The sequence below is a fragment of the Microcaecilia unicolor genome, chromosome 3 (assembly GCF_901765095.1).
Source record: "Microcaecilia unicolor chromosome 3, aMicUni1.1, whole genome shotgun sequence".
Lineage (NCBI taxonomy): Eukaryota > Metazoa > Chordata > Amphibia > Gymnophiona > Siphonopidae > Microcaecilia > Microcaecilia unicolor.
In genome coordinates this window covers 373,530,009-373,554,210 of record NC_044033.1, presented here as the reverse complement: position 1 = coordinate 373,554,210, position 24,202 = coordinate 373,530,009, and the positions used below count along the sequence as shown (strand labels likewise).

At 44.1% G+C, this 24,202-nt stretch overlaps 1 protein-coding gene across 1 annotated transcript in view; it reads right to left on the bottom strand.

Annotated features, from left to right (window-relative positions):
* The window catches only part of NRBP1 (nuclear receptor binding protein 1), a 220,912-nt gene that overhangs the window by 124,759 nt on the left and 71,951 nt on the right, over window positions 1–24,202 (bottom strand). Inside the window, 1 exon segment of the mRNA XM_030198591.1 lies at window positions 15,346–15,386. Coding sequence (XP_030054451.1) covers window positions 15,346–15,386 — 41 coding nt within the window.

The window sequence follows — 24,202 nt, the reverse complement described above, 5'->3', positions numbered from 1 at the left end:
CCCTCAGGAAATTTTAATGCTACTATTTAACCATCTCAATCCATGGGACAAGAATCCAAAATAGCAATTTAAAGTTAGGAATAGCGTACAACAATTTAGTGTTAGGATGTTCAGCCTAAGAACTAAACACAAACTCTTCTCCTCCCTCCCCCCACCCATTTTACCCAACACCTACAATACACAAAAAATTTCAATCAACCTAGGTCTTAAACAGCAGGCAGTAAAGTAATATCTAGCGTAAAAAACTGGCAGGCTTATAATAGCTAGAGGAGCAGAGAACAGAAGCAGTGAAAATTGTACAATTTTACAATTGGATATCACAGTTCAGTATGTGATCTCTCAGTTGACAATACCATTTGCAAATTATATCCAATTATAGAATAAAACATCATCTATTCCACAGAGACAAACCCAATCATAACAGTCATTAGTACAGGTCATTTTTATCCATAGAACAGGCTGCTGGTGGAGACAGCATTCAGTCATTATGTTATGGCTATGCTGCTACTACTACTACTACTATTTAGCATTTCTATAGTGCTACAAGGCGTACGCAGCACTGCATGCTGACCATCATGAGGAACACCAGGGACCCTGAGTCTAGGTCTGCATATAATGGAGGCAGTGCATGCAAATCAAGTTCATGCATATTGATTGTGGATATCCTGAAAACCTGACTGGCAAGGGGTACTCCATGACTGGACTTGGGAAACACTGCTCTAGAATATGCATACTGAAGTCCCTTCTACAGAATAACACGGGGACAGGGACCCGTAATTAATTTTCTCTCTCTTTTTTTTTTTTTTCTAAACCAAGGTTTACCACAGGTGCAGGAACAAAAATTTTCACCACCCCGCAGGAGCAGTAAAAAGGCTTGCTCCTTGGCAAAAAAATTAAAACCGCAATTACCGCTGGTCTGGCATCTCCTCCATCCCTCCTTCCTTTGTTCTTCCCTCCCTTAACCTTCCTCTCCATCGTGACACAAGGAGATTCCCCATAGGCCTGCTCCCAGGCCTTCCCTTCTCTGCTGCCTCCCACCTTCTGATGCACCTTCCTGTTTTGCGAAACAGGAAGTTAAAGCAGACGAGATGGGTTTGAGGAGCATCATGGTTGAGCTGTCATGCTTTGGGGCTCTGCCACTGTTCCTTAGCACCGCTCCATCCTCTGATGGTTCAGGAAGTGGCGGCAGAGAGCACCTGAACTACGTCCGGATGGAAACAGCAACCTGCCACTGCTGTTGCACAAGGAAGTAATTGGGAACAGGAGACAGCATGAGGAAAGGGGGGGTGCCAAACACAAGGAAGTAATTCAGAACAGGAGACGGAGTGCGTGAGGGAAGGGGGGTGCCACCACCACACGAGGTTAAATTGAAAACAGGAGCTAGGCCTGCACTGCTAACAGTAACCAGCCATCCACCTTTATGGTAATGAAGTGGGGGGGGGGGGGGGGAGAGAGGAAGAGGCTGTGACAGCAATGCAGGCCAGAGGCAAATGCAAGAGGGTCTTCCAAAAACATATCGCCAAAACAGCAGCAACATCCATCATCCTTACCTGAAACCTTCCTTTGAAAAAAAAAAAAAAAAAAAAAAAAAAAATCTCTCCCTCTGGACACTGTGAATGCAGTCTTGTGAGGAGGGAGAGATGGGGTTTTTAATGATCCTTGCTCTGTATTGTTGCTATTTATAAAATGACAGTTGTACAGAACATTGTTTCTTTTTATACTTTAATAAAATTATGTAAATATAAAATCCTAACTGTTCAAGGATTCTGCAAATGGGATCAGAGTGCACAGGGATGGGGTGGGGGTAGAGCAAACAGGGACAAACTTTGTTCCCGCGTCATTCTCTAGTCCCTTCCCTCAATGTAGAAGAAAGGCATCTGATGCTAGTCTCCTGTGTGATCTGAGCCTCGAACTGAACTGGGGGAACTTTGTTGAGATGAGTGCCAAAAAGATCCAATGAGAGGGTGCACCACACTCATGTTGAGACCACTTATGTGGTTGCAGAATCGTGCTGAGTGTCTGCCAGGTGGTTGTGCTTTCCTGGGAGGTATATGCTTGAAGTACCATTCCGTAAAGGAGGCTCACACCCATATTCCCATTGCTTCCTGAAACAAGGGGTAGGAACCCATACCCACCAGCTTGTTTACATAGAACAATGCAACCTGGTTATCTGTGTGAATGGGAATCTGGTTCTATAGCTGATCTCTGAAAACCTTTAGAGCATTCCAAATGGCCCACAGCTCAAAGCTGATATGAAAATCTGTTACCTGAGCAGACCAAGTCCCCTGGATGTGAAGTCCATCTACATAAGCTCCCTATCCCAGGTTGGATGCATTTGTCATCAACACCTTCTTAGGTGGAAGAATTTGGAATGGTAGTCCTACAGTCAAATTTGATCAAAACATCCACCAAAAAAGGGCATGAGTTAACCCTGGCAGAATCTGGATTGCATCCACTGGTATTCCAGCTACCTGAGACCACTGGGCCGCTCTCAAATGGAGCCGTGCCAAGGGAGTGACATGCATTGTTGAGGCCATGTGGCCCATTAATCTCAACATTTGTTGAGCTGTGACCTGTGAGGCTAGTGCTGTCAAGATGTCTGTCTTTGCTTCTGGGAGAAAAACCTGAGCCTGCATTGCATTGAGCAGGGCTCCAATAGCTGGACCGGAAGTAGGTGGGACTTGGGGTAGTTTGAGACAAATCCTAGGAGCTCCAACATACAAATAGTTAGGCACATTGACATCCCTTCCTGTGATGTGCTTTTGACCAGCCAATCAATCAGATAGGGAAACATCCTCCCAATCTGCATAAATATGCTGCTACTACAAGAAACTTGAATACCCTGAGAGCTGACATGAGGCCAAATTGCAGTACAAAGTACTGATAATGGTGTGTCCCTATCTGAAATCTGAGATACTGCCTGAGAGTGGGAAGTATCAAAATGTGGGTATAGGCATCCTTCAAGTTCAGAGAGCAAAGCCAATCATTTTCCTGAATCATGGGGAGAAGGGTGCCCAGGGAAACCCTGAACTTAGACCAGGAATCTTTCATGGCCCTTAGGTCTAGGATGGGACAAAAATCTCCCCATCTTTTTGGGCACAAGGAAGTACCTGGAAAAGATTCCCTTCCCTTCTTGCCCAGGTGGCACAGGTTTGACTGCTTTGGCCTGTAGAAGAGATTTCCTCTACAAGTATCTGCCTATACTGAAAGCTGATGTACAAAGCTCTTGGTGGGCAGTTTGGTCGTCTTTGAAGCCAATATAGGACCTAACATAAATGGACTATTTGAAGAACCCACTAGTTGGAGGTTATAAAGGGCAACCTGTGTTGGTAAAAGTTCAGCCCCCCTCCTCCCCAATAAGCTGTCCAGGGTGGTTACTTTGAGTGCAACTATGCTCTCCTGAAGCCACTCAAAAGCTCATCCTTTGCATCGACTGGGAAGGTGGACGGGACTTTTTGAGGGCGGGAATAGCGAGACCAAGCACACTGGGCCTGGGGGTTCTGGGCAGAGCAAGAAGGCAGTGGAATCCTAAGCCTCAGTAGTAGGGTCGCCGACTAGGCCCACTCAAAAACCTCCTAGGAGGCTGCAGTTGGAAGATGCTGTGATAGAGTTTGAATGGTATCTATATTTGATGAGGTCCGCGACCTCTTCCACCTTATCTCCAAAACAGATTGCCACCTCGGCAAGGAACATCCGCCATCCTGTTCTGAACCACTGGTTCTAGGTCAGAGACACGTAACCATGAGAGTCTGCGCATCTCCACACCCATGAAGGACAGTCTGGATGCTATAATCAGAAGAATCATACTTGCTCCTGACCAGATACTTCAGACACTCCAGTTGCTTACTGGCCAACTGGTGAAGCTCTGAGGCCTGCTCCTGCAGGAGAGAATCTGCAAGACAGTGTACTGCTGACCAAAGGCTGCAGGGCTTGTGTGTAGAGCTAGTAGGACTGGACACAGGCAGTAAGTATTGAGGCTTGAAAAGCTTTCCTCTCAAATGAGTCCAGTGTCCAAGCTTCTCTAACTGGGGAACTCCTAGCTTGTTTGAAGGTGGAATCAACCACAAAGTGGTGAGGAAGCTGTGCCCCCTCCAATCCAGGAGCCTTCTGGATATGATACTGTGTATCCACCTTCTTACATGCAATCTGCACTGAGAGGGGAAATCCCCAGTTCTTATCAGTACATTTTAAAGGCTAGAGCGCAATGATACTGTGACTCGCTTCCTTGGAGAAGACTGGTAGTCTAAGACAGTTAACACTTCTGCCCTAGGCTCTTCCTCTGGTTTTTTTTAGGGAGATGGTTTCTGCTATCCCATTTAAGTTCGAGACAAGTGAAAGAGAAACCCTCAGGTGGAGATTTATGTTTTGAGGTGGGATGGGATCAGAGGGTATGCCATAAGACTCCTCCTCCAAGAAGTGTAGGTCCTCCTTTGAGTCCCATGAACGGTCCCCACTCAGGCTCTTCACCATACTCACATCTGGCTGAACAAATCTGTGCCTCCCTCAGCTCAGTGGAACCATATCCACGTCCCAAAGAGTGTTGAGATATAGCACTACCCTGACTCCAGGGAAGCTTTCTCACCCAACATCAAGAGCGATATTGTATGTCGATGTCAATATGCGTCGAGGATCTCTGCACAGGGATGGGCTGAGGCTCAGGAAGAATCTGGGGTGGATCTGTAGCCGGCACACGTGCCCTTGATGCCTGAGCAGTTTGGAGCCGCACCATCTGCGCCAGCTCCTCAATGAGCATGGCTCGGAACTGCTCAAAGGAAAGCATCAGCAAAGGTGGAGGGAGCTGGGTGCGAGGCAGCCTAAAAAAGTGTTGGTGTTGAATCAGTATCAGGGGATATGGCTGCCCAGAGTTGCAAACCGGCACCTCTTCCAAAAAAGGGGAAGAGCTCTTCCTGGTGCTCCATGCACTGTGCATCGGTGAGAACTGATTCAGCTTGTGCTTCTTGGGCTTCCCCTGATGCTCAGCATTGTGGTCCTTCAGTGCCAACAAGGACAATGAACACTTACATGTCTTTGGTGTCAGATCTGATCCTGACTGGTCCCTGGGCCTGCTTTCAGTGCCCAATGTCGAGAGAGGAGGAGACTTTTCCATACCAATGCACTCCCAGAGGATGCTGAAGTCTTGGCAGCCATTGATATCGATGCTTCCAGTGCCAACGACAATGTACCGGAGCCAAAAATTTCTCCTGTTGGACCTCTCGCACCCTCTGTGTCAACTTCATTTTTAAACAGAAACAAAAGTTAAGCTCACGGTCAGAACCAGGATATCCGATGCACCAAAAGTATGGGTCCATCACAGAAATAACCCAATTACATTGGGTGCACCTCTTGAAGCCATGGGGAGTCTTCTGGGACATCAAGAAAAGAATCACGATCAAACTGAAGTCAGTGCATCACAGAAATAACCCAATTACATTGGGTGCACCTCTTGAAGCCATGGGGAGTCTTCTGGAAAATCAAGAAAAGAATCACGGTAAAATTGAGGTCAGTGCTCAGGCATAAATGGGCCTAGCAGCTTGCGAAAAATGAAATAACTAAGAGCAAAAAAAAAAAAACTAGTGAAAATAAAAGGAAATTACAAATAGAATTAAAAATGGCCGAGGAAAGGAAAAATACCTGCACAGGAAAGTAATGCGAGAGAGAGAGATGCACTGATAAAACATAACACAAGTCCTCCCTGCTCTGCAGAAAGAGACAGACTGAAGGACCTATGACACAAGGCACTAGTACATGCATGGTGGGACACTGCTAAAAAGTTCTTAGTGTCGCTAGTGAGTATCTGCACCAGGCATAGTCAGATGACATCACCTAGCTGCGAAAACATGAAGGCCTGTTTGACCTCGGAGAATGGCTGATATAACAGTTGTAAAGCTGTGCAAGTTGGTCTTGTAGGTCCTCCAACACTGGCCTTTCTTTTGTTGGAGAACAGACCACCACAAGATCTTTCAAGCCAAAATGTCTTCATATCAGTCCTAGACATTGTCAACCCATTTTTGCTTACAGAATGCAAAAAGTAAAGCTTCTCGGGTGAAAATAGTCAGCCCTTGCTTTAAGGTCTTCATCATGAACACTTCAGCAATTTCAACTCAATGAACTGGCTGCGAAGGAACGATGCACTAATTTCATCAGCAATTTCACACCGTAACTTTCAAGATCGATTGAAGGATGCTATCTGAGTCAATGGTTTCACTCAGAAGTGCAATGACTTTCTGAATATTGAAAGATTCCCTCTTTCACCTTAAAGCAAATTATTAAAAAAAAAAAAAAAAAAACAGGGCTCTGTCATTTTATGACTACTTTTGGCAGGTGCCCTTTTGCCCTATAATGGCTGTCCCATTTACATTTCTTCATCAGAAATCAGCAAGCTAAAGAGAATTAGCCAAATAGCATTATAGGACAATACTTTGATATCCTGAAGTACCTTATGCCAGGAGACGCATTTCCACAAATCATGGTTGTTAGAAGCAGTTAGCAAGGCAGATGTTAGATATTTCTTTTGACAGGGGTGCCGTTTAAAAATGACTGAAACTAAGGGTGCCTTCAGCAGAGAAAGTTTTGGAACCACTGCATTACAGATAGGAGGTAGTGTTTTGAAATGGTTTGAATTTTTCATCTCAGTGAAATTTAAAGTTTAAATTGAAGATCAATTTTCTGATTGGTTTCATTTAATCGGGGGTCCATCAGGGATCAGCACTTTCAGCTAGCCTTAACATTTACATAGTCCGATTTGTTGCAGGATCCCCGTGGACCTTGGTCCATCCCCACAGGATTCCCGCAGTCCTGGAGAGGATCCCCACAGTATCCGCGGGAGTTCCGTTATCCCCGATCCCATGCAGCTCTCTATTTTAGAAGTAGGATTTAGGCTCTTAGGTAGAAAGCTCAAATCCAAAACCTCTAGGGTGGCATTTTCAGACGTGCTCCCCGTTCCACACACAGGGTCCAAGAGACAGGCAGAGCTCTCAATGTGTGGATGACAGAATGTGCAGGGAAGAGAGTTTTAGATTTGTAAGGAACTAGGCAATATTCTGGGGGACCCTATTCTGGAATGATGGGCTCCATCTTAACCAAGGTGAGACCAGGCTGCTGGCATCAGCATTTAAAAAAAGGAGGTACAGGGCCTTTTAAATCAGAAGCTAAAGGAAAGGCCGAAAAGTCATTCAAAAGCATAAGGTTCAAAACAAGGTATCTTTGAAAGATATCACCAAAACAGGGAAGATAGGGCATTCTGATAGTGAGGTTAAAATAGAGAATGTAGTAGATCAGTGTCTTAAATAAAAGAAAAGCAGTCAGATTTTCAAAATGGCAGATTATCACTGTCAATGGCTGAGCAAGATGTAAATAGGAACAGTTTGAAATGTCTATGTACAAATGCTAGAAGCTTAAGAAATACGATAAAAGAGTTGGAATATATTGCACTAAAGCAAAGATACTTACCTATAGCAGGTATTCTCAAAGGACAGCAGGCCGATCATTCTCACAAGTGGGTCGATGATCCGCGTCGGCCCAGAAACAAGCATATCGCACAAGAAAAAGAGTTTTGCTAGAGCCTTCTGGTGCACATGCGCAGAGTGCCTTCCCGCCCGTTGCGCAACCGCACTCAGTTCAATCCAAATGCATAAACAAAAAAAGAAAACTCCAAGGGGAGGTGGGCGGGAATGAGAGACTGATCAGCCTGCTGTCCTTGGAGAATACCTGCTACAGGTAAGTAACTTCGCTTTCTCTGAAGACAAGCAGGCTGAATCACTCTCACAAGTGGGATATCCCTAGCATCCAGGATCACCCAAAACAACAACAGTGGCCAGACCTGACTATTGCCGGAACCCGGACATTCCCTGCCTGTCTGCCTTGCTTTCGCCTAGGTGCCTGGGGGCACTTCTGTATCCTGATTCCTGTTCCTGCTTGCTAGTTCCGGTTTTCCTGTAAGCCCTGCCGGCTGACCGAACCTGAGGGCTCAAACCTCGGGGAACGGTGGCTAAGCATAGGTGAAGCCTAGGTCCAGTGTGTTCCTGTCCAGCGGGTTCCAGTCCTATTTGTTCCAGTCCAGTGGGCTCCACTCCAGTGTGTACCAGTCCGGTGCGTTCCAGTCCTGTGTACTCCAGTGCAGAACTCCAGTCCGGGGTTCCAGTCCAGCCTTGCCTCGTCTCTGCTTTGAAGGTGACCTAGCCTGCCACTGCCGCTCCATGGTAGTGGTCCAAGGGCTCACAAACCCAGTGCTTCCAGGGAAGAAGCCTGACAGAAGCAAAGGCCCTCAAGAACCCGACAGTATCTTGCTAACGATGTATAAAGACTGGAAGTGGTGCAAAGAAAAGCTACAAAAATGGTATGGGATTTGCATTGCAAACTGTATGAGGAGAGAAATGCTGACCTGAACATGTATACTTTGGCGAAAAGGAGAAACGGGTGACATGATACAGACGTTCAAATATTTGAAAGGTATTAACCTGCAAACAAACCTTTTTTGGAGAGGGAAAGGCAGTAGAACTAGAGGACATGAATTGAGGTTAAAGGGGGGCAGACTCAGAACTAATATCAGGAAGTATTTTTTCACGGAGAGGGTGGTGGATATGTGGAATGCCCTCCCGCAGGAGGTGGTGATGAAAACAGTAATGGAATTCAAACATGCGTGTGATAAACACAAAGGAATCCGATTTAGAAGGAATGGTTCCATGGAATCTCAGCGGCGATTGGGTGGAAACAAAACGGGAGCTAGGCAGACTTCTACGGTCTACGCCCTGATTGTGACTGAATAGGGATAGGCTGGAATGAAATTTTAAGGGGCTTCGACGTTAGCTTCAGAACTTAGTACAAGAACAGTACTGAGCAGACTACGGTCTGTGCCATGAGAAAGCCAAGGACAAATCAAACTCAGATATACATATAAAGTAACACATACCATGTAAAATGAGTTTCTTATTGAGCAGACTGGATGGACCGTACTGGTCTTTACCTGCCGTCATTTACTATGTTACTATGTTATTATGAAACCTAGTAGCTTGAGCACCTGAATAGTCTTCCACATGGACTCCCGAGCACCGTCCTCCGATGTGCTCTTCACCAGCCAATCGTCGAGGTAAGTGAATATCATGCACTCCCAGTCTGCATAGCGACGCTGCAACTACCAACATTTGGTACACACCCTGGGAGCTGACGCGAGGCCAAAAGGCAACACGCGGTACTGAAAGTGATGTGTTACCAGCTGAAACCGAAGATACTTACTGTGAGCGGGAAGTATCAGGATGTGTGTATATGCATCCTTCAAGTCCAGAGAGCACAGTGAATCATTTTTCTGAATCATGGGAAGAAGGGTGCCCAGGGAAACCATCCTGAACATTTCTCGGACCAGAAATTTGTTCAGGGCCCTCAGGTCTAGGATGGGATGCATCTCTCCTATCTTTTGCACAAGGAAGTGCCTGGAATAGAATCCCTTCCCTTCTTCACCATGTGGAATGGGTTTGACTGCATGGGCCTTTAGAAGGGCGGAGAGTTCCTCTGCAAGTACCTGCTTGTGTTGAGAGCTGAACGTATGAGCACTCAGTGGGCAATTTGGAGGTTTGGATACCAGATTGAGGGTGTATCCTAACCAGACTATTTGAAGACCCACTGGTCGGAGGTTATGCGAGGCCACCTTTGGTGAAAAAACTGTAAACGCCCCCCAGCCGGTAAGTCGTCCGGCACAGACACTTTTATTGTGGCTATGCTCTGCTGGAGCCAGTCAAAAGCTCGTCCCTTGCTTTTGCTGGGGAGCAGCAGGGGCCTTAGGCGCAAGCTGTTGATGAGGAATAGCGCGCTGGGGCTGTGCCCGAGTAGGTTGGCGACACATTAAGAGTGTACCTACGCCTTGAGAAGGTTTAGGGAGCACTTCACGTACCGCCAAAAAACCTCCTGGAGGAGGAGGTTGTAGCAGAAGGTGCCCTGCGGGGGAGAGAAGCCATAGCATCTGTATGCTTCTTGATCTGCTCAACAAGATCTTCTACGTTCTGTCCAAAAAGATTATCCCCCTGGCAAGGAACATCCGCAATTCTCTGCTGGACCGAATAATCCAGGTCAAAGACACACAGACAGAATCTGCACATCGCTACACCTTGAGTAGAGATTCTGGATGCTACATCAAAAGTGTCGTAAGTGCCCTTTTTTTTATGTTTGAACATTTTTTTATTGAAGACAGTACAAAGGTAGTAATTGCATCAGTGAATACACAACAGTCAAACTTAGACCGTGTCCAGTGAAGCTCGAATAGTATAAACTGTCCTCAAAACTTTTATCCTTTCATCCCCCCCCCCTTTCTAGTTATGATTGTATAAACCCATTCCTGCAACAGCAGGCGAGCTGCAAATGTCATGCTGATAAAACTTTAATATTACATAAATCCTATTACTTGATGTAACTTTATTGGTTAGATCCCAACTTAAATGCTAACATATGATTACACCACTCTACACCCAACACGTACCATTAACAGTACCTCAACCCAAAGGTCTTGCTTCAACAGGTTTAACATTCCTTCCCTACCCAAAGAGATACCCTTCTCCTCCTCACCCCTTACAAACCTCTTCCCACTAAAGGGGCCTCCCAAATACTCATAAACCCCCCTTATCCACCCCCTCCCCAATCCTACTCCCCCCCCCCCCCCCCCCAATGTCCCAATCATCTATAGCGAAAGCTACAAACCAAACTGGACAACCACCTTTTGGCTCATGAAGATCTTAACTCTACACTTTGTTCACTATTAAGCTGTGACTCCGAGGACTGAGACACCGCAAATAAAGGGTCCAAAATCTGAAAAGATTTCTCCTTGCGTCCTGGGGAGCCCCTCGCCGACCTTGCCTCCCACTTGACCAAAAAGTGTATCTGATTGTTCCAAAAAAAAATTTTTATAGACCTCAAACGGCTAGGGCTCTTCAGCTTGGAGAAGACGGCTGAGGGGAGATATGATAGAGGTCTATAAAATGATGAGTGGAGTGGTAGACGTGATTCGCTTGTTTACTCTTTCAAAACATACTAGGACTAGGAGGCACACAATGAAGCTACAAAGTAGTAAACTTTAAGCCTTGTGGGGTTTAAAAAAAGGTTTGGATGGCTTCCTAAAGGAAAAGTCTACAAACCATTATTAAAATGGACTTGGGGAAAATCAACTGCTTATTTCTAGGATAAGTAGCATAAAATGTATTGTACTTTTTTGGGATCTCGTCAGGTACTTGTGACAAATTGGCCACTGTCAGAAACAGGATGCTGGGCTTGATGGACCTTCGGTCTGTCCCAGTATTTTTATTTTTTATTTAGATTTTGCTCACACCTTTTTCAGTAGTAGCTCAAGGTGAGTTACATTCAGGTACACTGGATATTTCTCTGTCCCAGGAGGGCTCACAATCTAAGTTTGCACCTGAGGTAATGGAGGGTTAAGAGACTTGCCCAAGATCACAAGGAGCAGCAGTGGGATTTGAACCAGCCACCTCTGGATTTCAAGACTGGTGCTCAAACCACTAGGCCACTCATATGGCAATACTTATGTACTTATGACATCAGGTCAAAACATACTAATAATTTCATTATGGGGCCTGGGAAGAGAGACTGGGAATAAGCCTAAACACACCGATTAGGGCATCTGTAGTGGTACAGACTGATATTAGGCAGTTAAGACAGATTCTGTTCATCAGTATAGCTTTGTTACATATAGTCACTAGAAAGGTTTAGGTCAAAGTCTGAAAGTTGGTTCAAGCAGTTTTGACATCTGCAAACTTGTAGCTGAGGAATACCACTAGAGACCTACTATACTATCATCAATGTTATAATATCACTGAATGTAAGAGTAGCTACTATGAGAAAAGGAAAATAATTAAACAGATAGGAAAGAAACAGTACGAGAAAAAAAAAATGGAATAGAAGGCATGGTGACGAATTTAAGTCTGCCCTGCTAAACCTTAAAAGGCACGATGCTAGCATAGGTATAAACCAAATTTACCCATTAAAAATGGAAAGAATCTCATTTCCTCTCTCTAAGCTTCAATTCTCTGTACTAGTGTACAAAATACATCTCCTTGTGATAACTAAGAAAATCTGCCTTCCATGTGGAAACACAAACTTGAAGACTTCTATCTATAGTGTAAACAACCTCCCCACCCCACCAAGGGAACAGAATATGCATGACTGTACTGGGATGTATACTAGCCCTGATACTGTGGTATACCTCAAAAAAGAGAGGCTACTTAAGGCACTTTATTCAATATCACTGCTCTCTTGCCCTTGGTTACCTCCCGCTGCAAGGTGACATCAGCTCCTCTTCATTACTTAACTCTGACCCTCTCAAGGTGCTTGCACTGCAGGCATGCACCAAAGGAGCATGGACAACGAGCAGGACCTGCTTCTTAGGGCGCCTCCTTGGGCCCAACCCGGCTCAGCTCGTTCTCACTTTTGTTGGCCAACGCTCCTTAACTCCTGCTTGCTTTTAGCCTCCCTTATCCTCTCTGTTGATTCATTCTTTTGATGCAACTATGCTCTCTATACCTGTTATTGTGGACGCCCTCCACACCTGCACGGCCCTCCCCTCCTTCTCCCCATTCCCTCTACCTTAGCTTCCTCAATCCTCCCTTCTGTAATTGCTCCAATTTCTCCATCACTGCCTCGACCCCCTATCCTCAAATTAGGCCTTTTTAATGTTCGCTCTCTACGTTACAAGGACTCCCACTTAACTACCACGTTCACCTTTGATCCAAAACACTGAATAAGTCTTCGCCAGGCACTTGACACTAAAGCTGCAGACACACAAACGCAAGACTACTGCTCCCTGGTTTTCTTCTCTTAACCTGCATAAAATACAGCTTTATAATGAAGATTGTGCTTGGCATACACAATCGCTCTACAGCCACCTTAGACATCTCCTGTGAGCACTACTGTCAGTACAGACCTCTATTGCATCAAAATAAAAAGGACTATATTGCACAACATATCTACTGCAGCCTCTAAACCTCATGCCCTTTTTCAGCTTATCGAATTGGTTGCCCCATCGGGCTCCACTTTGCCTTCCTATGATCCATCTATTCTTTCACCTTCTACATTAGGTGCTTATTGGGTACAAAAGGTTAAAAATATATGTTTCACAAATCAAGTCTCATCTCCTCGTCCCCATTCCCATCATTTCACCCTTAAAAGTCCTCACCCCCCCCCCCCCTCATGTCCTCTCTCACTCACTGGCTCCCTGGGCTACTTTCACAACACTAATTCTGGCATCTCTCAAAAGTACCACTGCCACCACAAATCCTTCTGGTTCTACCCATGACCCGTGGCCTGCCTCCCTTTTCTAACATGCTGCTCCACAAATTCTCCCTCTTCTCCTTCCTATAGTACAGCTTAGCCTATCTATGGGCCATGTCCCCACTTCCTAGAAGCATGCTTTAAATACCCCAATTTTTAAAAAAAACCCACTTTAGACTCAACTGACCCAGCTAACTATAGTGCTGCAAAAATACAGAAGAAACCAGTCTTCACAAAAAAAAAAAAAAAAAAAGCAGCAGTAGACAAAACAGCAAAGATGACTAAAAAAAAAAATGTATATAAAAAAGACTTCAAAAATATGAAACCTAAAAATCTTTGACCATTATTTTTATGGTCAATAAAGATTTTTAGGTTTCATATTTTTGAAGTGTCATCTTTTTTATATACATTTTTTAATTTTTTTAAGTCATCTTCGTGTTGACTACTACCAGTTAACTATAGACCAATATTGAATCTTCCGTTTCTTTCTAAAGTGTTAGGGAAAAAAATTGCACACTATCACCTGATTACTTCCTTGATTCTTCCTTTGTCCTACATTCATACCAGGCTGGCTTCCACAAAAATCATAGCAGAAATCCTTCTTACAGCTCTTCATGACTATCAGAACATTTCTGGACCGGCGCTTTTCCATTATACCGGTTTCACTAGATTTATCCTCTGTTTTCAATTTAGTCAATCATGCTATCCTACTTCTGCATCTTCGCTCTACTGTTATCACCAATACTGTACTTCAGTGGTTTCATAGTTCTCTCTATGGGCGTTCATTTCAGATCTCTTCCAAGCACTATTAATCTCATACTTTTAGCATTGACTCTGGTGTTCCTCAGGGCTCTATCCTCGCTCCAACACTTCAATATTTTTCTTGTTCCGCTTCTCACTGTTATTCAGTCCAACAATTGTCAGCCTATTATGCTGTTGATATCCAAATACTCTACTGTATCCCTCCCAATGTCAGAACTATCTGAACTCAACTCCTGTCTTTCTAAAGTTTCTACCTGGCTTCAGAATCATTTCCTTCATCTCAACTCCCAAAAATGCGAGGCCATTCACTTTTCAAATTTTATTTCCCCAACCCCTTCTCATCCTATTCTTCATCAACGCACACTAACATTTCAGGACATCGTTAAGATCCTTGGGATATTTTGATAGTTACCTCACTTTTAAACCACAAATCAACACTGTAATGAAAGCTGCTGCTTTTTTTTTCTCACTTTATCGCATTCGGTCTGTTCGCGCAATCTTTCTTTTCTTCCATACCAGCACTTTCCTGCCACTGATAATCACTCATCTGGATTACTGCAATTCTCTCTGCACAGGTATCCCACTATACTCCTTAATGTGTCTTCAACTAATGCAATCTACTGCTGCTCGCCTTCTATATCATGCCTTTCGACGATATTACAGTTTTACTGTATCAAGAACACTGGTTACCCCTTTCTGAATACATTCAGTACAAACTCCTGATTTTGATCTTTCAGTCTCGCTCTCCAACTGCCCCAGACCTCTTCCACCTTGTCATTCCATACACACCTAAACGCTCCCCTCTGCTCAACAGATGCTAGCCTGCTCCAACTGCCTCCTCTCTCTGTTATAAGATTAGAAACCACACGAGCAACAGCTTTCAGTTACATTGGTCCTAGACTATGGAACAGTTTACCCTCATGCCTTCGTTCAGAACCCTCATATGCTAAATTCAAGTCTTCTTTGAAAACTCACCTCTTTTTTTCACCTACCCTGCCCACTCTTAAAACTTCTGTCTTAACAGCATTTTTTTTTTTTTAAACTGTAAACCGCTTTGAAGCCACCTTTGGCACAAAGTGGTATATCAAGCTAAATAAAAAAAAGTTGCAGAAAACTGCTGCAAAACCAGACTTAGAACTGGTGGTCCTTGAATTTTCAGACCTCCCACTATTGAGTTTATTCAAAACACTAATGCATTCATAAGTACCAAGCCCTAAAATGTGCATTATAAATCTATACTATTTGCATATGTTATTTTTTATAGTGCAAAGGTTGGAAAAGCAGCAAGTCAGACAGGAGGAACTCAACCATTCCCATTACCTGAGAGCAGACAGGATCTGAGTGCACCATCTCTTCCATGCCTGCCAAAACAAATAGTGGGACAACATTTACTTTCTGAGCATGCATCAACTTCGTCCCCACTAATACAGTTTCATAAACCTTAGGACTTCATTAAGGAACTAAAGACACATGCTGTTCACATCCACCAAGTCCAGCCTCCCTTCCACTGGAAATACTTTGATGTTATATAACACTGAAGCATAAAGAAAACTGTTTAGTTCATGGCATTAGGAAGGCTGAAAAATAAGAGAACTGAAACTGGCAAGGCTATCAAGGACTTCCAAGATGTTTCTTTTCTGGAAGAAGCCCATTATGAATTTAAGACACCAACGTCAATTAGCCACTTATTAGTTGGGATGGCAAAAGTAGCAACTGTTGAACATGAAAGAAACTTGGGAGCAACATCATTATGGCCTGAACAGTTGCCAATTACAGTAATAAAACAGGTTAATCGCACACTCGGGCTGATGCAAAAAGATACCAGTGATAAAAGAATGCAGATGACCAGAGCTGTACGCAAGCATTAGCAGGCAAACGATGCAGAAACAGGTTTAGCACAGGAGTTAGCACGCGAAGTAGACATGAGCAAACAGCATATTAAAAAACACATGCTAAGATATAGCAAAGATACATACCTGTAAGTAGGTATTCTCTGAGGACAGCGGGCTTCACATTCTCACAGGTGGGTAAACTATCCACGTCGCCCAGGAATCGGCACATTAGCAAGCAAAGAAAAATTTGAGAGCCATCTGGGGCGCAGAGTGCCTTCCCACCCACAGCACATCAGCATCTCTTCAGTTTAATACAATAGTATAAAAATGAAACAAACTGCGAAGAAACAAATCCAAGAGGAGGTGGACGGAATTGTGAGAATGTGAAGCCTGCTGTCCTTGGAGAATATCTGCTACAGGTAAGTATCTTAACTTTCTCTGAGGCCAAGCAGGCTCACCATTCTCACAAGTGGATAATCCCTAGCATCCAGGCTCACCCAAAACAACAAACAGTGGTCAACTGGGCCTCACAACAGTGAGGACATAGAGATTAACCTGAAATAAAACAACTAGAAGAGGGTGCAGCTTGGAACAAAATAAAATGGGCCTAGGAAGGTGGAGTTGGATTCTAGACTTCAAACAGATTCTACAACACTGACTGCCCAAATGACTGTCGTGTTGAATATCCTGATCAAGGCAGTAATGAGATGTGAATGTGTGGCCTGAAGACCACGTCGCAGCCTTGCAAATCTCTTCAATGGAGGCTAAGTGAGCCACTGACGCAGCCATGGCTCTGAAATTGTGAGCTGTGACATAACCCTCCAAAGTCAGCCCAGCTTGGGCATTAAGTGAAGGAAATGCAATCTGCTAGCCAATTGGAAATGGCGCGTTTACCAATGGCGTCGCCACTCCTGTTGGGATCAAAAGAAACCAACAACTGGGAGGACTGTCTGAAGGGCTTTGTCCACTCCATGTAAAAGGACAACGCTCTCTTGCAGACCAAGGTGGGCAAGCTACTTTCACCAGGGTGGGCATGTCAGGAAAAAAATGTTGGCAAGACAATCAATTGGTTCAGATGGAACTCAGACATCACTTTCGGAAAGAACTTAGGGTGCGTGCAGAGGACTACTCTATTGTGATGAAAATGAGAGTAAGGTACATCCACTACTAAGGCCTGAAGTTCACTGACCCTATGAGCTGAAGTAACCGCCAACAAGAAAACGACCTTCCAGGTCAAGTACTTCAGATGGCACAAATTCAGTGGCTCAAAAGGATCTTTCATCAGCTGGCTGAGAATGACGTTCAGATCCCATGACACAGGTGGAGGTTTGACAGGGAGCATTTACAAAAGCAAACCTCCCATGAAGCGAACTAAAGGCTATCCAGAGATAGGCTTACCTTCTACACGCTGATGACACAGAGCGAGATCCGGTGCCCCCCTGCTTGTTAGTGTAATACATCGCAGCCTGGTTGTCTGGCTGTCCCATCAAATTATCCTAATGCAAACAAAGTCTAAAAGCCTTTAGAGCATTCCAGATCGCTTGGAGCTCCAGGAGGTTGACCTGAAGATTTGTTTCCTGGATGGATCAAGTTCCTTGAATGTGCAGCCCATCTACATAAGCCCCCCCCCCCCCCGCCCCCCACCCCAGAAGATACATCCGTTGTCAGTACTTTTCATGGCAGAGGAATTTGAAATGGTAGTCCCAAAGAGACTGAATCGAATTCTCCACTACTGAAGACAGCGTATCAGCTCGGGGGACACTTGGATGACATCTTCTAGGCTCCCCGTGGCTTGATACCACTAAGAAGCTAGGGTCTATTGAGCCGATCTATTGTGAAGTCGAACCATGGGTGTAAAACTGTGGAGGCCATGTGGCCCAACAATCTCAACAACTGCTGAGCTGTGACCTGCTGTAATGCCTGAACCTTGGATGCAAGGGAGAGGAGGTTGTCCACTTGCATCGCCAGGAGGTAGGCTCGGACATTTTTCGTATCGCGCAAGGCTCCTATGAACTCTAATTATTGAACAGGTAGGCGATGGGACTTGCGATAGTTTATTACAAACCCTAGTAGCTCCAGCACCTGAATAGTCATCCACATGGACTCTCAAGCGCCAGCTTCCAAGGAGCTCTTTACCAGCCAAACACATGAACTCCCAGTCTGCACAGTGATACAGTGACTACTGTAAAGCATTTTGTGAATACCCTGGGAGCTGACATTAGGCCAAAAGGCAACATGCAGTACTGAAAGTGATGTATTCCCAACCGAAACCGAAGATGTGAGTGTATGCATCCTTCAAGCCCAGAGAACATAGCCAAATGTTTTCCTGAATCATGGGAAGAAGGGTGCCCAGGGAAACTATTCTGAACTTTCCTCGGACTAGGAATTTGTTCAGGGCCTTTAGGTCTAGGATGGGACGCATCCCCCCTGACTTTTTCTGAATACGGAAGGACCTGGAACAGAATCCCTGCCCTTCTACCCTGGATGGAATGGGTTCAACTGCATTGGTCTTTACAAAGGTGGAGCGTTCCTCTGCAAGTACTTGCCTGTGCTGAGAGCTGAAAGAATGAGCTCTCGGTGGGCAACTTGGAGGCTTGGAAATAAAATTGAGGGTGTACCTGAGACGGACTATTTGAAGAACCCATCGGTCGGTTATGAAAGGCCACCTTTGGTAAAAAAAATTTTAACCTCCCTCCAACTGGTAAAGTCGTCCAGCACGGACACTTTAATAGTGACTATGATCTGCTGGAGCCAGTCAAAAACTGGTCTCTTCCTTTTGTTGGGGAGCAGCAGGGGCCTTGGGCGCCAGCTGTTGACAAGAACAAGTGTGCTGGAGCTGAGCCCCTGCAGACTAGTGAGCCGCAGGAGCATACCTACGCCTAAAATAGGTGTAAAAAGCACTCTGCGACCTACCAAAATACATCCTGGATGAGGAGGTGGCAGCAGAAGACGTCCAGTGGGAGACAGAAGACATAGCCTCAGTGTGCTTTCTGATCTGGTCAGACCTTCTCTGTGAAAAGGTTATCCCCCCCAGCAAGGCGCATCAGCCATTCTCTTCTGGACCGAATGGTCCAGGTCAGAAACATGCAGCCATGAGGGTATGCGCATTTCTATACCCTGGGCAGATTCTGTATGCCACATCAAAGTGTCATAAGCGCTCCTGGTCAAGAACTTGCAACATGCCTTATGCTGCTTGACCAACTGGCGAAATGGCTCGGCCTGCTCTAGACCGGAGCACACTGACCAAGTCGGACAACTGCCTCACTGAGTTCTGCACTTAGATGCTCATGAAAAGCTGGTAAGACTGTATACGGGCGCTGAGCATAGCAGCCTGATACATTTTTCTCCCAAAAGAGTCCAGGGTTCTAGCTTCTCTGCCTAGGGGAGCCGAGACATAGTCCCTAGAACTCCTGGCCGTTATGAGAGTAGCATCCACCACCATGGAGGCATGGGGTAACAGACCTCACCAACCCAGGTTCCCCATTGATCCGATATTGGGTATCAATTTTCTTGGGGACCACAGGGACAGAGGGGACGCACAGTTCCTAACAAGGACTGCCTTGAGTACTTCATGGAGGAGAGGAGCCATCACTGCCTCCAAAAATGCGGAAAAGGCTCTTCCCGGGCGTGTGAGGAGCAACACACAAAACAGCTGCTTCCTCCCGCAGAAAAGAAAAAACTAAAGAGATGCGGATGTGCTGCAGGTGGGAAGGTGCTCCGCGCACACGCCCCAGAAGGCTCTTGAATTTTTCTTTGCTAACGTGCCAATTCCTGAGCAACACGGATCTACCCACTTGTGAGAATGGTAAGCCTGCATGTCCTCAGAGAATATTCTGCCCCAATGCTGGGAAGTTTTTAACGTGAGCACAATCTGAGAATTATACCAGGTTTGAAGTGGTGCTAGAATTCCAACTTTTGCAACTAAAGAAGAAACACAAAGTCTACACAGCTCTAAACAAAGCCCTTTCACAGTCCAAAAGTGTCAAGGGACTTAACATGGAATTGTAAGAGGTTTAAGGGCAAAATGTAGGCAGCACTATTTTCTCATTGCTTAGGAAAGTTATGCTGAAACACTGTTGTGATAAGATTCTGTTTCTGGTTCTCAAAGGCTTGAAACTAATTTATTCCGACACAGCCAGTCCTAGAAAAAGCACCATTCAGGTAAGAGCCTTCAGTGGAGCAGACGCCATTGATTCAAAATACGGCTTCCTCAGAGAAGGACGGACAACATTAAAGACTTATGGCAAATGAAATTTCTACAATGGGAGTTAACATGCAGAAGCCCGTTTATGAAATCAAGAGATAATAAAATACAAAGTTGGCAGCCTGAAAACAAGAACACAATAGAAAGTTAGTACATGTCAAATTTGTCTTCTCTCAAAACAGAGTGTTTTCTCCCAATTACAGTCTCATAGGTTTTGCTGAAAACTTATTTGACATGGCTTTCAAACCTCCCCCGCAACAGTTTGGGGTTCAGAATTGTCTGTCTCAGCAGCTCAATGTGTTCTAGATTCCTACAGTGTATGTTTCAATGATTCTTGCTGACTGGTCTTTGCTTTCCTATTTTACTCTGGTGTTCTTTTCAATTGATTTAGATCAAACACCGCAGAAAGATGGGAAAATTAGGTTCTTACCTTGGTAATTTTCTTTCCTTTGTCACAGCAGATGAATCCATTAACTGATGGGTTATGTCCGCCTACCAGCAGGTGGAGATAAAAGAACGCTGAAAAACCATAGTGCATATGAAATTTCTACAGTGAGCACCACCAGCCACAACACCCCAGCTTCAACTGGCAAAGCACAGGAGCCACCCCAGGCAGAATTCTTCCGGGAGCTGATCAAGCTACGTCCACACTTGCTGGGAGATAGAGAAATACTGAAGGCAGATGGAGCTAGCCGTCCACAGAGCACAATGGTTTTTCAGTGTTCTCTATCTTCACCTGCTGGTAGGTGGACATAACCCATCAGTTAATGGATTCATCTGCTGCTGATGACAAGGAACGAGGGATACCACAGGACGAGGCTGGCATCTAGTTTACTGTGGTGTTCACTCACTAAAGGGGCTAGGACTGTTTTCAGTGCTGAAATGGCATGAAAGCCTCACTGATGAAGGTATAATACATTTGCAGATTCCATATGTTTATTAAAAGACTCGATATTTTCCTATTTCTGATTGCAGGTGATGGCACAGCTAACATATATATATATATATATATATATTTTTTTTTTTTTTTTTTTTGGTCAATTCTCTCTCTCTCTGGGTTCGAGCCGCAGCACTGCAGACAAGGAAGGAAGAGAATTTGGAACTCTCTGGTGTGCACATGCAAGACTTGTCTCTGATTCACTGGCACTGTGTGCTAAGAGGTCGCCATATGCACGCGAAAATAGGTCTGGTGACATCTGATGCTTGTGCCTGTGTCAGAGCTGAGGTCTGCGCATCAGCCCGGGAGCAGAGAGGATTAATAGTAACATAGTGACAGATAAAAACCTGAATGGTCCATCCAGTCTGCCCAATAGTCACACATTATCAATTCATGATTAAATCAACAATGAACATGATATACTTGATTATGGTCTTTCTTTGGTGTTTCTGGGACATAGACCATAGAAGTCCGCCCGGCCCTATCCTTATGTTCTAACTGCTGGAGTTGCCATCAATGCCCACTCCAGCCTATTAGTCTTCTCATTTGCGGGACACAGACCGTAAGAGTCTGTCCAGCACTGTCATGTTCCAGTCTAAGCCCCTTCCAGCCCATCCTAAACCAGAGTACCTTATTTGAGACACAGACATTACAAGTCTGCCCGGTATTGGCTCTAGTTCATCAAAGCGTCACTCAACACATCCACACACATGGAACCATTTAAGTTTAGGTTTTTTATAACTTCTATTTTCCAATTAGAGATCCTATGTTCATCCCATGCCTTTTTGAATTCAGTCATCATTTGTGTCTCTACCATCTCCTTAATGGAGACTTTCCACATCTGTGCTGTTAAAGCAAGGAAGAAGAGGAGGAGACAGAACTCAAAGAACTTGGTACTTGGTAGGTGAGAGTGTGGCAAGTTCAGTATACACTTCCTTGGGAACCCCCCAGGAACTGTTTCCGTCCCCAAGGGATCCCCGCGTTCCCGTGCAAGTCCCTAGAGTGGAGTCAGGTTTCTTTGCTAGAACCATGCTGATTACCTGGATATGGACTAGTTCCTCATTCTCTTATGCATATATATATTCTCAATATTACTATAATACTTATGCTTGCATTACCAAATTCAACCTAAAATGACCATACCCTACAAAATACTGTGGCTCATTTTCTGTCACGCAAAACATTCAGACCACAACCCCTTAAACTAAAACAGTTCCACTGGCTTCCAATTGCACACAGAACTAAATTTAAGATCCTTACGCTAACATTTAAAGCCATTCACAAAGGCAAACTTGATTACTTGGCCTCTTACTATTCCCTATACACCCCACCCACTGCCTCTGCTCACTGAGTGATCACAGGCTTGTCCTTCCTCCTCCCCCATGTGCTACAAAAGAACTAAGTGTTGCCATACTGGAACAGATTGAACAATCCAGGTCACAAATACCTGGCAAGATCCAAGAACAGTAAAACAGATCTTATGCTACTAAATGGAAAATCAACCTATAAGTGTTATAAGTAGAGAAGTAGCCTAGTGGTTAGTGCAATGGACTTTGATCCTGGGAACTGAGTTCGATTCCCACTGCAGCTCCTTGTGACTCTGGGCAAGTCACTTATTGCCCCTGGTACAAAATAAGTACCTGAATATATGTAAACCGCTTTGAATGTAGTTGTAAAAAACCTCAGAAAGGCGGTATATCAAGTCCCATTTCCCTTTTTCTTCCTCCCTCCTCTTTGGAACTTTGCTTTGCTCACCGAGATCTGAAAGCTCCTATTCTAACTTCTGTTCAGCATTAAAAACTTAGACTTATCAAATTGCATTTGATGATTATTAGTACAGTGCCTTTATCCTAGCAAAGGGGGTCTTTAAACAGGGAATGGGGAACTTCTAATTTGATCTTCTGTATGATTTTCATGGCTATTTTTTATCATTGCTTCTAGCTGGTTGTGGAAACCAAGCTGTTTTCAAGAACAGTGGTATTGTAAGTCTTAAATAAACAATATCTACAGTTTCCAGTATGTAAACATGATAGTGATAAAGTATGGTCTTAGGAGGACAGTGAATGGAAGGATTAAGCACCCTTTTCCACTTAGGTGTAGAACATATAACTCAGAGCATAATAGCCAAACTGGGTCAGACCAATGGTACATCTAGCTCAGTATTCTGCTTCCAACAGTGGCCAATCCAGGTCACAAGTACCTGGCAGAAACCCAATTAAGTAGCAACATTCCATGCTACCAGTCCCAAGGCAAGCAGCTGCTTCCCCCATATTTATCTCAGACTATGGACTTTTCCTCCGGGAACTTGTCCAAACCTTTTTTTTTTAATTTATTAAATTTATTTTACAAGTTAATATCCACTTGCAAAAGAAAAACAGATCAAATCCTGCTGAAAATACATAGCAGTAATATACATCACTATCTAATCAAAGAAACTTTATATCTTCCTTAGACCTCAATTATATGGTTAGAGGGGGTGACAGGCATTTAAATGGAGAAATTAACCTCAATATTTAAAATAAATCGGCTTAACCTAGAACCATAGCTATTATTCTTTAGTTGGTAAAGTTGTTTCTATGTTACGTTTACTTAGGTTCTTCAAGTCCAAGAATGTCCTTAGCTATGACGGGTCATAAAACACATATTTAGTTCCTTGAAAATTGATCCTACACTTACATGGATATGCTAACATATATGTCGCACGTAAGGCTCTGGTCTCATTTCTTAAGTCCAAAAATTGTTTCCTCCTCTCTTGAGTTGCTTTCGCAACGTCAGGGTAAACCCAAACTTTTTGTCCATGAAACTTTTGATGAATTTTTAAAGTAAAGCTTCAAGACCTGATTTAAGTCTTGTTCAAAAACAAATTGAACAATTAAAGTACCACGATTAGTTATTTCAACATCCGATTCTTCTAAAAATGCAGTTAAATTCTGAGGCTCCTGCTTTTCTCCTTGTACCTTCTTTACAGAGTCTTTTAAAGGCAAATAATACATCTTATTACATGGAGGCATATTAGAAGAATCTGTAAAATTTCCTGAAGGTACATTCTAAATAAGTCACTTGATTTTAATAGTGATGAAATAGGAAAATTCAGGAACCTCAAGTTTAAACGATGATTATAATCCTCCATTTGTTCAATTTTTCGCTGAATTATTTGTTTGTCTTTTATCAAAGCATCTACTGAAGATTTTAATTCATTAGCCA